Source organism: Dendropsophus ebraccatus, chromosome 8 (assembly GCF_027789765.1).
Source record: "Dendropsophus ebraccatus isolate aDenEbr1 chromosome 8, aDenEbr1.pat, whole genome shotgun sequence".
NCBI classification, from domain to species: Eukaryota; Metazoa; Chordata; class Amphibia; order Anura; family Hylidae; genus Dendropsophus; species Dendropsophus ebraccatus.
In genome coordinates, this window is record NC_091461.1 from 54,532,446 (window position 1) to 54,548,498 (window position 16,053).

Here is a 16,053-nt window from a genome sequence, read left to right on the forward strand (position 1 = left end):
CCCAAAAGTCACCCCATTTTGGAAAGTACACCCCTCAAAGAATTCATCTTGGGGTGTGGTGACCATTTTGACCCCACAGGTATTAGAGGAAAGTATTTAAAATTAGACAGTAAAAATGAAAAACTCGAATTTTTCCAATAATATGTTCGTTTAGTTTAAAATTTCTCAATTTCACAAGGAACATGAGAGAATCCGCACCCCAAAATTTGTAACGCAGGTTCTCCTGAGTACAACGGTACCCCATATGGGGGCATAAACCACTGTATGGGCACACAGGAGGGCTCAGAAGGAAGGGAGCGCCAATTAGCATTTTCAGTTCAGATTTTGCTGAAGAAGTTTCTGAGCCCCAGGTGCGTTTGCAGAGCCCCTGTAGTGTCCGCAGAAGAGAACCCCCCCATAAGTCACCCCATTTTGGAAAGTGCACCCCTCAAAGAATTCATCTTGGGGTGTGGTGACCATTTTGACCCCACAGGTATTAGAGGAAAGTATTTAAAATTAGACAGTAAAAATGAAAAACTCGAATTTTTCCAATAATATGTTCGTTTAGTTTAAAATTTCTCAATTTCACAAGGAACATGAGAGAATCCGCACCCCAAAATTTGTAACGCAGGTTCTCCTGAGTACAACGGTACCCCATATGGGGGCATAAACCACTGTATGGGCACACAGGAGGGCTCAGAAGGAAGGGAGCGCCAATTAGCATTTTCAGTTCAGATTTTGCTGAAGAAGTTTCTGAGCCCCAGGTGCGTTTGCAGAGCCCCTGTAGTGTCCGCAGAAGAGAACCCCCCCATAAGTCACCCCATTTTGGAAAGTGCACCCCTCAAAGAATTCATCTTGGGGTGTGGTGACCATTTTGACCCCACAGATATTAGAGGAAAGTATTCAAAATAAGACAGTAAAATTGAAAAACTTGAATTTTTCCAATAATATGTTTGTTTAGTTTGAAATTTCTCAATTTCACGAGGAACAGGAGAGAAGCTGCATGACCAAATCTGTAACGCAGGTTCCCCTGAGTAGAACGGTACCCCATATGTGGGCATAAACCACTGTATGGGCACCCAGCCGGGCTCAGAAGGGAAGGAGCGCCAATTAGCATTTTCAGTGCAGATTTTTCCGAAGAAGTTTCTGAGCGCCAGGTGCGTTTGCAGTGCCCCTGTAGTGTCAGCAGAATAGAACCCCCCCAAAAGTCACCCCATTTAGGAAAGTACACCGTTCAAAGAATTCATCTTGGGGTGCAGTGAGCGGTTTGACCCCACAGGTATTAGAGGAAAGTATTCAAAATAAGACAGTAAAAATGAAAAACTCGAATTTTTCCAATATATGTTCGTTTAGTTTAAAATTTCTCAATTTCACGAGGAATGGGAGAAAAAATGTACCCCAAAATCTGTAACGCAGGTTCTCCTGAGTACAAGGGTACCCCATATGTGGGCATAAACCACTGTATGGGCACACAGCAGGGCTCAGAAGAAAGGGAGCGCCAATTTGCTGGAGCAAAACCGCAGCTAGTAATGGTTATTAGAATAGCGCAGTTACTAAAATACAAAAAAAAAATGAGATTACAGGTAATGTGGGGTGGTTACGGATAATCTGTGGTGGTTACGGGCAACCTGCGGTGGTTACGGGCAACGAGGGGTGGTCGGGGGCAACGTGCGGTGGTCGGGGGCAACGTGCGGTGGTCGGAGGCAACGTGCGGTGGTCGGAGGCAACGTGCGGTGGTCGGAGGCAACGTGCGGTGGTCGGAGGCAACGTGCGGTGGTCGGAGGCAACGTGCGGTGGTCGGAGGCAACGTGCGGTGGTCAGAGGCAACGTGCGGTGGTCGGAGGCAACGTGCGGTGGTCAGAGGCAACGTGCGGTGGTCGGGGGCAACGTGCGGTGGTCGGGGGCAACGTGCGGTGGTCGGGGGCAACGTGCGGTGGTCAGAGGCAACGTGCGGTGGTCAGAGGCAACGTGTGGTGGTCAGAGGCAATCTGGGGGGAATTACATGTGATTAGGGGCAACCTGGGGGGGTTACAGACAATCTGCGGTGGTTACGGGCAACATGGGGTGGTTACAGACAATCTGGGGTGGTTACGGATAAACGAAAGTGCTTATAGGTAATCAGGGGTGGGTACATGTAATTTTGGGTGGTTACGGCAATCTGCAGGGGGTCACTGGCAACGTGTGTGAGTTAGAGGCAACGTGCAGTGGTTAGAGGCAACGTGCGGTGGTTACGTGCAATATGCGGGGTTACGGGCAATCGGGGCTGATTACGGACCATCTGGAGGGGCTCACTGGCAATTTGGGGTGGTTACAGGCAACGTGCGGTGGTTATGGGCAACGTGCGGTGGTTATGGGCAACATGCGGTGGTTATAGGCAACATGCGGTGGTTATAGGCAACATGCGGTGGTTATAGGCAATGTCCGGTGGTTATAGGCAACGTGCAGTGGTTAGTGGCAACGTGCGGGTGTTAGTGGCAACGTGCAGTGGTTATGGGCAACGTGCGGTGGTTAGTGGCAATGTGCGGTGGTTATGGGCAGCGTGCGGTGGTTATGGGCAACGTGCGGTGGTTAGTGGCAACGTGCGGTGGTTAGTGGCAACGTGCGGTGGTTATGGGCAACGTGCGGTGGTTAGTGGCAACGTGCGGTGGTTAGTGGCAACGTGCGGTGGTTATGGGCAACGTGCGGTGGTTATAGGCAACATGCGGTGGTTATAGGCAACATGCGGTGGTTATAGGCAACGTCCGGTGGTTATAGGCAACGTGCGGTGGTTAGTGGCAACGTGCGGTGGTTAGTGGCAACGTGCGGTGGTTAGTGGCAACGTGCGGTGGTTATGGGCAGCGTGCGGTGGTTATGGGCAGCGTGCGGTGGTTATGGGCAGCGTGCGGTGGTTATGGGCAACGTGCGGTGGTTATAGGCAACGTGCGGTGATTACGGGCAATCTGGGGTGGATACGGGCAATCTGGGGCGGATATGGGCAACCTGCGGTGGTTACGGGTAATTTGGGGGGGCTAGGGGTAATCTGGGAGTAAACTGCAATTATTACTATAATAAAAAGTGTGTGTTTTATTTTTTTGTATGTTTTTCACTTTTTGTACTTTATACATTAATTTTCACTGTATTACTATGATTACTGTGATATTTTCTATCACAGTAATCATAGTTCAGTGACAGAGACCAAATTGGTCTCTGTCACTTTAAATTTTCAGAGCTAACTGATTCTGGAGCGCATGCGCACTTCAGAATCAGCCTGGACGTCGAGGAGGACGGAGCTCCGTGGATCAGGTAACGTATGTGCGGAAGGGGGGGTGACTGGGGGACGGGGGTGACTGGGGGGGTGGGGGGCGACTTGGGGGGGGGCACGGTGACACTTTTTATCCCCTGTCACCAATGATTTATGGTGACAGGGGATAAAAAGTGCTGATCAGCACTGGGAACAGGCGATCGGCGGTATATAGTATATACCGCCGATCGCCTGCTCCGGGACCACACGGGGGGGTCCCCGATCACTGCCCCATGCTCTCCGCTACCTCCGGTGGCGGAGAGCATGGGGCTTTGATCACTTATTCATTTCCATCCCTGCGAACAAACATCGTTTGTTAGCAGGGATGGGGGCGGCCATCTTGGATCTGATGGCCGCCCGGGGAGGGTGATCGGGGGGCTGATCTGGGGTCTGAGGGGACATTTTTCATCTCCCCCCACCGTGGATTCACGGTGGGGGGAGATGAAAACTATCGGCGGCGCCGGTAATGCCCGGTACCGGCGGATCGCCGCTAAAGAGGTAGTAGCGGCGATCCGCCGGTATCGGAGGACGAGGGGAGGGGGCCGGGGGACACAGACTGAGTGGCGGTGGGGGGAGGCAGCGTTCTGCAGCCTCCCCCCGCCGCCCGATCGGCGGGGGACACTGAATCTCCCCATAGACGCTGCGGTCGCATTGACCGCGGCGTTTATGGGGTTAACTGCCCGGGGGGGAGCGCGGCTCCCCTCCGGGCAGTGGCAGCAGGAGGATGCTGTGTGACACAGCCTCCTCCTGCTGCCCGATCTCACCCAGGGACAGAGGGGGGAGGCAGGGAAAGCATGACGTCCAGGGACGTCATGATGCATTCTGCCACTGCTTTTCATGACGTCCCTGGACGTCATATTGGGGGAAGGGGTTAAAAACACAGAAAGGCTCTGTTCACACAATGTTGAAATTGAGTGGATGGCCGCCATTTAATGGCAAATATTTGCTGTTATTTTAAAACAACGGCTGTTCTATTGAAATAATGGCAGGTATTTACTGTTATATGGCGGCCATCCACTCAATTTCAACATTGTGTGAACAGAGCCTTTCTGTGTTTTTAATCCACTCCTGGTTTTGGTTGCAATATGAGGACCACAATACTGACTGAAATATACGTAGTGTGAACCCAGCCTCAAGGAGAATTCTGAAAAGACAGATTTTTTTTTTTACCCAGGGAGGATGAAGAAAATAACAAACACCTCCCCGGCTCCAGTGCAGGTGCCCGTTTACCGATACTCTGGTCCCCCCCATCACTTTTTATTCTGAGAGGCCACAAGGGATGTGACATGTAAGGCCCGCTCAGCCAGTCAGCAGCAGAGGAAGGACCCCACTTTGGCCGCTGATTGGCTGAGTGGGCCTGGGATTTCACGTCCCAGGTCCCTTCTCTAACCAGGGGTTAGCAACCAGGGGTCCAGGGCACCAGCGATGGAGCTGGAGAGGTAACACTGACACTTTTACACAAGTCGATTATCGGCTGAATAAGTGTTCCTCGGAATGCTCATTGACATTTGGCCTGTGTAAAAGGGCCTAACTCACTTTCAGGGTCTATGCACACATACAGGAACAGCAGCAGATTTCAAGCTGCAGATTTTCAGTGATTTAGTTTAAATTTATATCTGCAGCTTCAGATCTGCTGCAGATTATGTATGTGTGAATAGACTTTACATGTATATTTAATCCCCTGTTCTAATCTGTACATTTATTTTATTAAAGGGGAAGTCCGGCAATTGCTAAAATTCTTAAGCCTGCCGGGGGGGGGGATTGATGACAAGTAGGCACTTACCTCTGCTCGTGCCCTCGGTGAGCGGCCGCTTGAACTCTGCCGAAAGTAATTAGTCTGTCCTGGCTGCTGAACTGGCCGCTCAGCCAATGAATGACTGGCTCAGCGGCAAGTACATCAGCCGGGTTGTTTCATGGACACCGCCTGCCTGCAGTGAGCAGTGGGAAAGCAGGACCCCTGCCAGGTTCTGGGGTCTCCAAGGTGTCCATGTCACAACCCAGCTGATGGACTTGCCGCTCAGCCAGTCAGTGTCTGGGACGGGACGCTGCACCAGTCATTGATTGCCTGAGCGGCCAGTTCAGCAGCCGGGACAGGCATTACTTCTGGCAGAGGTCCCGTGGCCGCTCACCGAGGGCACAAGGAAAGGTAAGTGCCTACTTGTCATCAATTTCCCCCTCGCCCTGCAGGTTGATGGCTTTTTGCAATCGCCAGACTTCTTCTTAAAGGTTTTTTTCCAAGTTCTGTGTGAACTAGAATAACTTCAAAGTGAATTTTTTTTTCGTCTTTTGCTTTTGTGCTGCGATCACAGTATTATATGCATAGTTTATTTTTACCCACTTGTTTTATGTTGTATTGTATACTTTTATGATAGAAGGCGACACATTTGTTTTTCTTTATTGCCGTTAGTTTACTCCCTGAATCCCCAAGATGGCTGTACTCTCGTGGCTACACAGCTGATGCAGAGGCAGTATTACACTGTATAGCTCGTGGCAATGGCAAGGAAATTCCGTCAGTGAAATTAAAAGAATGCAACGCAACCCCAGGACCTGGTGACTCAGCTCACAGTGTCTTTGATTTGGTGAGATACGGCGTGCTTCTCCGGAGGACCATCATCTTGATGTATATCTGGTATGTCTCTTCAGAATAAAAAAAAAAAAGTTTAACTTTTCTGCTTTGAACAAGGTTGCCAATTAAGGCTTTGTTCTCTCTATTGCTTTTAAATAACTTTTTGTCTCCTCTTGCAGGATTTACAGTGAGTTACCTTCTTAGTTGGCATATCTAATGGGCATAATAGCTTTTCGTCAAACAAACGTTTAAGTCCTCGCCTGCACCACGTCTTGTCCTCTCCTTTAGTTCTGCAGTTTTTGTGTCTTTTCCTCCTTCTGACTTAATTCACAAATTAGATTTTTCCCTCTAAAAGCGTTTAATTGTTCTGGCAAGAAAAATGAACTGATTTACTATTACAGGAGGCTGAGGCGTACATCTTCAGTGATGCAGACCAGCTTACTTTACTAAAGCCATTTACCGGTACTTGCTATCAGCGTAATTGTTTCTTTTTTGTGTTTCATTTGAAGCCAAATAAAAAGTAATTTCTTAATTTGTGAAAATTTCTTTTTTTTTTTTCTTTTTTCTTTTTTACTGGTTAGAAAAAAAAGAAAGAAGTGGATGCAGGTTCTTTTTCATCTCTGCCCCATGATCTCAGTAAAATATGCTATTGGCATTGGTCTGTCTCAGCGTGAGTTATAGACACAAGGCTGCTGATGTATTGAGGCTATTCTACATCTAGCGTTCATTGTGGTTAATTATTACTATGACAATACTGTGTAATTCGGTGTAATAGGGACAGGTTAATTAGATTTTTAACCCCTTAAGCTCAGTGAAAGCAGGAGTTACCATAGAAGATTGGTGCCTGCAGGGCAATGACAGTATTTAAGGGTCAATAAAAGGAAAGGCATGTATTTAATTTTGTGGTAGCTATTACCTTTGTACTTGTTTTACTCTGGCTGCATTAAGTAGGGCATTTTATTAATGGCTCTTATCGCCAGTTGTTGACAATATGTAATGAGAGCGCTAGATACTCCCTTTCCTCTCTTTTATATCGTAAGTTAGATTAAAGCCATGAATTATGTTGTATTGTTAACTGATACCTAAGCCTTTTTGAGATGTTAGCCATGAGATCATGTTAAGAGAGGGGCCATAAACCTTAAATGATTACAACTCAGGGAAGATATAATACAGTATATAACAGAGTAAAAACCCTGTATCTCAGCAATTCTATTCATGAGGACGCAATGACCGGCTAGGTTGTATAACTGTATCAGAAAGAACATGGGCTTTTATGTGACTGGGATACTAAATATCCTGTCTGCGCACAGGAAGAGAAAATTAAATGGACAGTTAAAATAATATGTTATATATGAAAACGTCGAAGGCCGAATCTCATAGATGCAGAACTATATGGAAAAATAATTGACAGAGAGATTTTATGGGGCTCTTATGCCTGGCCTTGTCAACTTCATAAAAATTAGAAAGCTATTAGAGAAAGCCCCACGGATCGAGGTCACAGATGTTGCATTTCTGATGAGCAATGATAATCACATTTATTAATCAAGATTTTAGGATTTTTGGTGCCTAGTTATTAGTGCGATATGCCAGTTTTCTTTTTATTCATTGAAAAAAATGGTGCTCTTATTAAGAGCCTGCCCAGATTGGCAGAAATGAATGGACTGTCCCATGAAATTGACTAATGTGGTCTTTTAGAAGTTTTATTGGTGGGCTTCTCTGTGCTGTGATCCTCTGCAGAGTGTTGACCTTCTCTGCTTCTCTTGATGGGCCCAAATTCTAAAGGTCCCCACACATCTTAGGCTTAAGACAGCCGATCCTGCTGCTCTCTGCGGCTTCGGCCATCAGTATAAGGTGTATGGAGCTCTTCCAAACAACCACCAAAAGATGATGTCAGTGGTGATAGTGGTTGAGCATGATAGAAAATTACAGTCGATCCCTTTGTTTCAGGACAGGATGCTTGGTTGTGCCAAGTGTTCCAGTGTGTGTGAAGGAGGACAGGTGGTACATGGGAGAGATAACTGACAGCTGAACAATCATTCGGCCATCAGTTATTAAAAGTGTGTGGGGACCTTTAGTCTTTGGCCTGTTTTTACCTCACTTAAAGGAGAACAAAGTTAGACAAATTCCTAATATACTCTAATTATGGAAAATGCACACATAGTGCTATTTCACTCAATTTAATAGTTCAGGCAGTCTTCAGTTTTGTAAAAAAAAAAAAGGTGATGTCACGACCTGGGTGTATTTACTTGAAGTGCCCAGCAGGGGCGCAGTATATGTAGAAATTACATGGTAAAAATAACTGGCCTTTCCTGTGCTCCCCCAGCCCTGACAGGAGCCCTGCAGTGCAAAATGTTTCTGGAAGAAAGCGTCTATGTTTTTCCAAGCCTGGATAACCCCTAAGGTTCATCACTTTCTGAAGTAGTAACTATTCACAAGATATTGGTCAGTTAAAGCGACTCTGTACACACAATCTGACCCCCCCAAACTGCTTGTACCTTTGGTTAGCTGCTTTTAATCCAAGATCTGTCCTGGGGTCTGTTCGGCAGGTGATGCAGTTATTGTCCTAAAAAACAACTTTTAAACTTGCAGCCCTGTGTCGAATTAGCATGGCCTAGCGCGTGTGTGCCTTAGGCCTGTACTGCCCCTCATTCCCTCCTCATCATTAGGAGTGCCCTGGGCAGATTTTGTCATATTCATCACCTGTCTGAACACTACACATGTGTTGGATCGTTAAGGCCCATTTGCAGTGTTCACACAAGTGATGAATAGGACAAATGCTTCCCAGGGCCATTCTTAATAGGGAGGAGGGACGGAGAGGCGGTGCAAGGCTTGGGCACACACACTCTAGGCCACGCCAGTTTGACAAAGGGCTGCAAGTTTACAAGTTGTTTTTTAGGACAATAACTGCATCACCTGCCGAACGGACCCCAGGACAGATCTTGGATTAAAAGCAGCAGTTGTCAAAACACCCTTTTCCCCTTTCTTACAGTTTTATGATGAGCCGTCTCGGCTGGTTATCTATAAAAACAAACAAAAAGTTTAAAATGATCAAATGCAGCAGCACAGAGACTGCATGGGCAGAACACACGTCATATGAGAGAGTGTGAATGAGCAAGAAATCCTTTTTGACAAAAGTGGACTTGTTAGCAGACTCCTTTGGGCCCCTGTAGCCTGCCACTGTAACTGCTAGTAAATAATGAAGGAGAATACTTAACAATTTAAAAAGGACTTTGGAGTTAAAGTTGAGAAAAACAGACATTTACTGTGCTTTACAATATAGTTTGCTTAGAGAGTCTATACAATGTGGTTTTCGGAATTCAGAATAAGCCTGGTTTGGGTTTCGATTCGAAGAGCGGAAATGGCGGATCAGCATGTTGGCATATTAGGGCAGCGGGGACACTGACATAGAGAGTGCTGTGGAATGGAGGCCTCCATCTGAGCTGTCACCAACAGTTTCTTTCAGATGGCTCTTCATCAAAGCACTCATTATGATGCCAATTACACAGCGAAAGAAAATTACACCGGGTATGTGCAATGTCTTGTGAATCGCCAAGTCGTATAATTTATAACGACAAGATTTATCTCTGAAGAGTTGTCTTTCTACTTAAGATGCATTTTCCATCTTTCCATTTAGCCTGGAGATTGTAATCCTTTAATCATAATAACTTGTGAGCAATTCTTGCTCTGGATATAATGGGAGCTCTAGAGGAGTGTGTTCAAATAACAAAAGCAATTTGGATGCATTTTAATAATTTTGTCGGTGCAGAAAATTGCCATACAAGCTTAGTCATAAGGTAGTCTGCTACAGGGTGGTAAATGAGAAAACTTTCCACAGGCACAGACACCAATGCATAATGCGCTGCTACATACATTTATGGGTGACTAAATGTGATAAAACGTCTTTGTGATATCATTACTGTGACACGCTCTAGATTCTGCCACTTATGTTTGTCACTTGGGACTTGGAAAAGGAAAAGGCAGTGAATAAAAATGTCTTGGGCCGCTTTCAGGCCCGCTTCTGCCATGAGGCGGAATGAGCCTTCCGCCTCAGGCGGCAGAATTTGCGGTCCGGCAGGGGGCGGCATTATGTCCCCCCTGCTGTCATTTTTGTTAAGTATCACTTAACAAAAATGACAGCGGCCGCTCACCTGTCCCGTCGCCCGCGCTCTCCACATCCCGTCAGGTCCCGCGATGTCACCCTGCAGCTGTCACGGACCTCCAGGCTGTGGTGAGTGCCCAGGGTCGATGGGGGACGCGCTGGGGTGATCGGGTCGCACGGGGCCGCCCTGCGCGACCCGATCACCCCACTCACTCACCACAGCCTGGAAGTCCGTGACAGCTGCAGGGTGACATCGCGGGACCTGACTGGATGTGGAGACAGCGGAGAGCGCGCGGGGGACAGGTGAGCGGCTGGCTGCGGGGGGGGGGGGGGGGGGGGGGGGGGGGGTTTGCGGGGGGATGCCGGCCATCACTCGGGGCGGCCTCAGGCGGCAGAAACCCCAGAATCGGCCCTGGCCGCTTTTAGTAACATTTTAAATCATAGTACAAAAACATCAAAATTATTTGATACTACTATATGTGTGCAGCCAACTGTATGTATGTATGTAAAGGGGTTATCCAGGGTGAGAAAATCATAGCTGCTTTCTACAGAAATTAGCACCACACCTGTCCCCAGTGTGTACGCAGTATTGCAGATAAGCTAATTTGAAGGGAATAGAGCTGAGTTGTAATACCACATATAACCTAGGAGAAGGTTTGGAGAAATAGACTATCGCTTTCTAAAACTGCCCCTTTAAAATAAAAATCAGGATGCCGATGTATACTGTGGCGTAGAACAATGGATGCCATTCATTTCAGTCGTCTGAACAAGCTCAGCAGCGCAACAGACCCTGCTGTCCCAATAAAATGATACGGCTTAAACTGAGCCAGTAGGTAAGATTGCTCAACAATTGGTGACTTTTCCTGTGTTTTGTGAAAAATTTGAGAGTACTGCACAAGAGAGTGTTGTGCACAAAAGTGCAATTTTTTTTTTTTTTTACACTAGTTGGGTGGTAAAAGCATTGATAAATCTCCCTCTTTGTGTATTCAAAATAACTGTTGCCTTATAGCATTATAACTGGTATTTTTAAATATATACTGTGTGTGTGTGTATATATATATATATATATATATATATATATATATATATATATACAGTATATATATGTAGAATTTTTCTTCTTTTGCACACCAGGCGATGTGGAGATATATGATGCACCTCTTAGCTGAAAAGTGACTGTGTCTTATATTCCATGTCGGCCCGTCCTGTCTGAGTTCTTTCCTAATGTGTATTGATCCAACTTCTTTAGCCACCGGTAGTCAAATGCACAGCATTTGAATTCAGATGAACACGAGTGTACTACTCGAGGTTTGCTTGTCTCTACTAACTAGCTATACTATACACGAGTATTCTTATCAATCCCTTCAACACCCTTATGGTATTTGAAGGACTTTTCTTGGCATATAACATTGCAGTCATAAAATGTGTGTATAGTAGGAAATTTAAACTCCTAAACACCGCCAACACACAGGGCAAGACTTTGTTGTATACTCACCTTTGTGTGATGAGCAGAGTACTTCATGTACCCAACACTTCTTGAGCTGAACCGCTGTAAACAGTAGTCATTGTACTTACCGTGTTAGTGTTTCTCGTATTGTTCATCGTGGCTGTAGAGAGCTGACCTGAAGAGTAGACCATCCTAGTGCTATTGTACTCTCCATCTGTTCAATTAATGACTGAGCCAGTTATTCCCTACATCCTCATCACCTGATGTGCAAAAAAAAAAGTTCACGCCACAACAAATTATCGGGGAAAAAAAAAGAAAGTTAACCTTTACATACAAAGTGGCAATGTTTCAGCTTAGGGCCCTTTTACACAGAAAGATTATCTGACAGATTATCTGCCAAAGATTTGAAGCCAAAACCAGGAACAGACTATAAACAGAGTTCAGGTCTTACATGAAAGCCTGAGATTTCTCCTCTTTTTAAATCCATTCCTGGCTTTGGCTTCAAATCATTGGCAGATAATCTGTCAGATAATCTTTCTGTGTAAAAGGGCTCTTAGGGTCTTATTCAACGGTCCAAGGAGGGCCCAATCAACGATGTAAACGAGCGGCGATCTGCTAAATCGACGCTTGTTTACTGGGCCTATTCCACGCCCGATGATCGTTGAGCAAGGGCTGCAAGGACATTGTTACCGATGTCCTTGCAGCATCATACATTACCTGTCCAGGCTTCTTCTCCGCGCTGTCTTCATCCCCGGGTCCCGGGCGCTCTATCTTCAGAATGGCCGGTCAACTGACAGGCCACACTCAGCCAATCACAGGCCGCGGCGGTCCCGGCCTGTGATTGGCTGAGCGCTCCGTCAGCTGACCGGCCATTCTGAAGATAGAGCGCGCGGGACCTGGGGAAGAAGACAGTGTGGAGAAGAAGCTTAGACAGCTAATGTATGAAGCTGCTGCTTGTCAAATAGTCGGTCGCCCGCCGCCCCCCTGCTATTCAACCGTAGCGATACGCGGAGGGGGAACGATGATTTTAGGTCTGGCCCTAAATGAACGATCAGCCGTTGACACAATCATCGGCTGATCGTTCTCTCTATTTCACCGAACGATAATCGGCCGAATCAGGCCAAATGGGGCCGATCCAGCCGATTATCGTTACTGTGGAATAGGGCCCTTACTCTTGAGACTTTGTCAAGAAATGTATTTTTTTGACAGAAGTAAAGTAAATTTACAAAAAATAATTCCAGAAATCTCATAATCTTTATAAATACTGAGCAACAATGGTGGCAGGTGCATATTAAGTGTCTTGTACCATCTGTCTACCATCTGCTCATAAGCCATCATTATGATCAATATGGCTCCGTACACCTGTGCTCTACAGTTCTGCCTCCTGAGGCTCTCAGATGATTGCTCAGCATGGTCCTGAGAACTTCTGCATGTCATGGGTGTCGACAATCTGTTGGAATTTTGGTAGCTATCCAAAAGGGACCCCTGAAGGGACATTTCACTGTTATCATCAGATAGCAGGTGGTTTGTGGCTTTATGATGGCTTATTATTATTATTATTATTATTATTATTATTTAGTTTTCTCACTAGGCTTATCCATGGTTACTATAATGGTTTCTCCTCATAATATTGCTATTATGTCCAACAAGAGTCTGGTCATTTGTGCATCAAGTAGAATAGCCTTGAGGGTTTTCATGCAATTTTCTAAAATATTATTGCAATAAAAAAGCACAAAGAGACCAATAATTTTCCAGGAAGTACAGCCTTACCTAGTCTATTTCAAAGTTACCAAACACCTTCAATAACATTTAGCCATCAGTTATCTCTCCCATCCTTACCTTGTCCTCCCTATACACAGGAACATCTGGTATGGCTGAACAATCCTGTCTTCTCTATGGGGAGGGGAGGATTAAGCTTAATCTTATCTATCTCAGAACAAAGGGGTTGGGGGGTAATTTTCCATTGCGTCCAACCCCTGTTTCTACTAACATCATTTGTTGGTGGTTGGTTGGAAGAGCCCAACACCCCTTTTATCGATGGGCGGACCGACCTTTAGATGCCTGTTGTGACGTTTGTTCTACTTTAAAAGGGTAATGGGTAACAGGTAACATAGATATAAATCAAGCCTTATTATATTTGGTTAAGCTGGGGACGGAGATTTACCTGAACTGCATGCATACCTACTTATGATGTGTTAGAGCCTCATCTCCGTGTTCTGGTCATACGTGTTGAAGTTGTCCATTTCCCTTCAATAAAGCAGAGGATAATTGGCCATGTTAGGTTTCAACATAATCAGCCCTGTGTTTTACCAAGAGATCACCTGTTCCCGGCTCGGGTCATCGTCCAGGTCATCATCCCGGCAGCGCATAGGAGACAGCGTCTGTTCGTATTACACGGAGCGACAGCAGCAGATCGTTAACAGGCTGATTTTTGTCTTCTATTACACAAAGTGATTATCGGCCGTAATGGTTGGTATCGGAAGAATATGGCCCATAATCGTTTTGTGTAATAGGGCCTATAGGGCCCTATTACACACAGATATCTGACAGATTTTTACAGCCAAACCCAAGAATGGATTTGAAAAGAGGAGAAATCTCAATCTTTCCTTTATGAACCATTGTCTATTTATAGTCCATTCCGGGTTTTGGCTGCAAAAATCTGCTAGATAATCTGTCAGATATGTGTTGGTGTAATAGGGCCCTTACCTTTTAATCCCCTTGGGCCTTATGTATCACCTTAATCACGTGGAGAAGAATAGTCTGCAGAACCCAACTCTGGTAGGTGAGTAGTAGATCTTCAAAGGCTGCCGAAAGGCTAGCAGGGAAAAGGCAATGCTCCTTAGAAGAGGACTGTCAGAGCAACGTAAGTAAAGTCGAAAAAGAACCGATGTCTCACACAGTGTCAGCGCTGTCCATAGAGACTATGCAATCTAAAAAGTAAAGTACTAAATACATTTATTAAAGTAGCACATATACAATTCCCTTCATCAGTTAGGTGTTGAATACTTTTAATAATAAATTAATTTACTTTACTTTGCATTGTCTCTACGGGCAGCGCTGACACTGTGGGTCTCCAGTACTTTTTCTGCCTCATTTGCGCTGCTTATCTGTAGCTGAGCCCTGACCAGTGATACATTTTCTCACTTCACTTTGGCTGGCGTTGCACTCACCTCTCTGTACTTTCTGGAAATAACCACATTACATTTTCCAGTACATTAGTTCTAGATTTAGTTATAAATGGGCTAAAATTTAAAGTATGACCTTTGAATGGCAACTTATTGCTGACGGCGTGTTTGCAACCTATCATGCAGTGGGTCAAGATGGGCCTGTAAGCGAAAATGAGTGCTATTAGCTTCCCAGGCCTGTGAAATAGCCGTCGCACAAGAACAGAACTGACTGTATGAATGGATTTCTCATTTATGTGTGTAATTGATGTCTTGATACATCCTCTTCTCTATATATATTTGTGCATTTATGAAGTAATTTGCCGTAAAGTGCATCTGACTTGCAAGTTTATTTCCCAGCGCAGTGTATAGGGAAAGTATTACTAATAGATTGGGGAGTTTCTGGCTAGCAGTGGTGAAAGGAGAATGATTTTCCTCTAGTCCATTCTTCTATGTCACAGTACATTCTTGATAAATTGACTTTCAGAAAAACAGCTCTTGAAAGCGGCAAACCTTTCAGTAGCAATGATGTTCTGTTTCTTTCTGTTTCTTCCAGGTATGTCTGCAGTCTGGTTTACTATGGCCTGACCTTAAATGCAGGGGAGCTGAAAGGCAATCTTTATATGAACGTGGCAGTGTACGGTCTCGTAGAAGTCCCCGCTTTCCCTCTCTGCTTGTTTTTTATCGAGAAGTCATGGTAAGTATGATGGTATTATGTTTTGTTTAATTGTTCTTAATACATCTATTAGCCTCCGCAGAGTCTGAGGAGAAAACAAAACCTGTAAAGAAGTATGTATTTAGAGCATGTCTAGACAGAAGGCTTTAGTTATTTTATTTTACAGTCAATTTAACTGATGCCTTGTGGTTTATCGTAATATTTCGGTTTTCCCTAAAGTGTTGCCGTTTGGGAATGTCTAGACGCATACATTTTACATAGTTTGCTCATGATGCTTACTCACTTAGAAAAATGCCTTTGAAAATACTCGAAAAACTCGGCTGTCACAGGAGTCATTGGTCCCTTGGTTTGGCATGTTGGCCCCTACAGCAACTATAGATCAACATCATAAAATGTAGGATGTGTTTTATTTCTTTTGAAGTAGATTTTTATATGTGGTTGTTACCATGTTGTTGGCCTATCCAATTCGATTTTGACCTGCACTGCAACAGTGGATACAGCAGCATCATGTTGCTTACAGACACACTCCAGTTATGCTCCTAGAGAAGTGGGGGATCATTTGTTTCCCTCAATCCAATAGCACACACTAGACTAGATGCAGCGTCTGGGGCAAGGTTCTAAAACATTCCCTGTGCTTCCATACAGTAAAAATGCCCCCTGTTTACCCCTCCAGTAATAGTGCCCCCTTACTGTAATAATGTCCTCTGTGCCCTATGTTGTTCTTGTGCTCCAATATTGTAAGAGTTTCCACATAAAGTAATAGTCCTTGCAATAATACCCCCCTACTGCAACAGTGTTCCCTGTGTCCCATACTACACTAGTGGTCCTTATGCCCCCACAGT

The 16,053-nt window shown here is 45.3% G+C and overlaps 1 protein-coding gene across 5 annotated transcripts in view; it reads left to right on the forward strand.

Annotated features, from left to right (window-relative positions):
* Window positions 1-16,053, forward strand: part of LOC138799354 (solute carrier family 22 member 15-like) — a 261,620-nt gene that overhangs the window by 102,518 nt on the left and 143,049 nt on the right. For all 5 annotated transcript variants that reach the window (XR_011364245.1, XM_069980394.1, XM_069980391.1 and 2 more), the window contains 2 exons: window positions 5,667-5,888; window positions 15,092-15,232. Coding sequence is in view for 4 of the 5 variants with exons in the window: in XM_069980394.1 (XP_069836495.1) it covers window positions 5,667-5,888; window positions 15,092-15,232 (363 nt within the window). In the remaining variant the exon portion in view is untranslated. The remainder of the gene's footprint in view (window positions 1-5,666; window positions 5,889-15,091; window positions 15,233-16,053) is intronic.